General features: G+C 38.5%; 1 protein-coding gene across 1 annotated transcript; it reads left to right on the top strand.

Moving 5' to 3' along the window:
- Positions 1-211: 211 nt before the first annotated feature.
- LOC117215133 lies at positions 212-785 on the top strand (the record flags this gene model as incomplete). The annotated part of the gene is made up of 1 exon (XM_033461557.1): positions 212-785. A coding segment is annotated over exon 1 (348 nt), but the record flags the coding sequence as incomplete, so codon positions are not given.
- Positions 786-1,567: the final 782 nt, after the last annotated feature.

Genomic DNA, 1,567 nt, shown 5'->3' with positions numbered 1-1,567 from the left:
GAATGGAACAAGGCGAATATGTAAGGACAGGATACAAGAAACTAACAATAGAGAACAATTGGTACAGGTGGAACGAAAACGGAGAGAGGCTGGAGGAAGAAAGAAAGAGAGGGGAAGGAAAATGAAAAAAGAGGAACAGGAGGGGGGACTACAATGGGGATGAAAACGTGCTTCTGAAATGCAGCAGGGCTAATAAGTAAGGACAAAAGAGAAAAGTTAAAATATAGACTACCCAAAGAATTCGACTGGAAATGCAGGGCAGCAATGACAGTAAGGAAAAAAGGAAGAGCAAAGGGAAGAATAACAACGGGTATAAATAAAAACCTAAGAGAAATAGGATATAAAGGAATTAGTGATAATATAGTTGGAAGAAAAATAATATACAATTACAAGACGTATAGGATAATGATGGTTTATAATCAAGATACATAAGGGACATGGAAAAAATAGAGGAAAGAGTAGACGGAAGAGAAGAGGAAGTGGTGATCATCGGCGGAGACTGGAACGCAAGAACGGGAGAAGAGGGAGGGTCGATAAACGAGGACGTAGGGAAAGAAAAAAACAGACGATCAAAAGACAAGACTATAAACATGGAAGGAAGAACACTGCTAAAGATAATCAATGGCAGCGATAAAGAAGGAGAGGAGCGGACCTATATTGGCGAGAGAGGAAACTCAGTCATAGACTATGTGATTGGCAATCAGGAGGCGACAGAAGAAATAATTTACATGAAAATAGGAAAAAGAACAGAGTCAGGCCACATGCCGTTAGAAATAGAAATAGGGGGGGGGGGGCGGAATTACAAAAAAATGAGGAAAAGGAAGAAGAAGAGAAGGAGAAGAGGGAATGGACAAACAAAAGTGTGGAAAAATACTTGGACGAATGTAAAGACTGGACCTGCAACGGAAGAACAGTAGCGGAAATGTGGACAGAAATCAACAAGAAGATAAACGAAGCAATGCAAAAGAAGAAAGTAAAGATAAGGAATAGAAAGAGAGGAAAAGAGAGTAAAAGAGAGATGAGAAGGAAGGTGACAAAGTTTATGAAAGGAAAATACAGTAGAGAAGCTCTTATGGAGGAAAAAAGGCATTCAAATAGAGGTGCAAACAAAGAAAGGAAAGATACGAAGAAGAAGAAATGGTGAAAATCAAGAAGACCAAAACAGAACAAGAAGCGTGGAAATACATAAATAAATACAGAAGAAGAAGAGAGAATATAGATGAAGATTATATGAAATAAGCGAGGAAGAGTGGAAAAATCATTTTATGGAAATTTTAGAAGGAACAGAGCACAAAGAGGGCAGGAAAAAAGAGGAGCATCGAGCAGAAGAGAAAATAATGGAGGAGAGAGAAGATAATATATAGAGAAGGAAGAGGTGATATACAAACTAAGAAACTTGAAGGAGAAGTATGCACTGAAGGAAGTGGGTGAAGCGTTATGGGCTCTGTTAAGGAAAATATGGAATGGGGTGGGGATACCAGAAGATTGGAAAAAAGGAGCAAATATGTCCGATATATAAAAAGAGGGACAAGAGAGTAGGGAAGGGATACAGAAAAGTAACATTAAT

This window comes from Bombus bifarius, unplaced genomic scaffold, assembly GCF_011952205.1.
Source record: "Bombus bifarius isolate JDL3187 unplaced genomic scaffold, Bbif_JDL3187 scf7180000009380_frag, whole genome shotgun sequence".
NCBI classification, from domain to species: domain Eukaryota; kingdom Metazoa; phylum Arthropoda; class Insecta; order Hymenoptera; family Apidae; genus Bombus; species Bombus bifarius.
The sequence above is the reverse complement of the archived record's forward strand: the minus strand, read 5'-3'. Positions and strand labels throughout refer to the sequence as shown.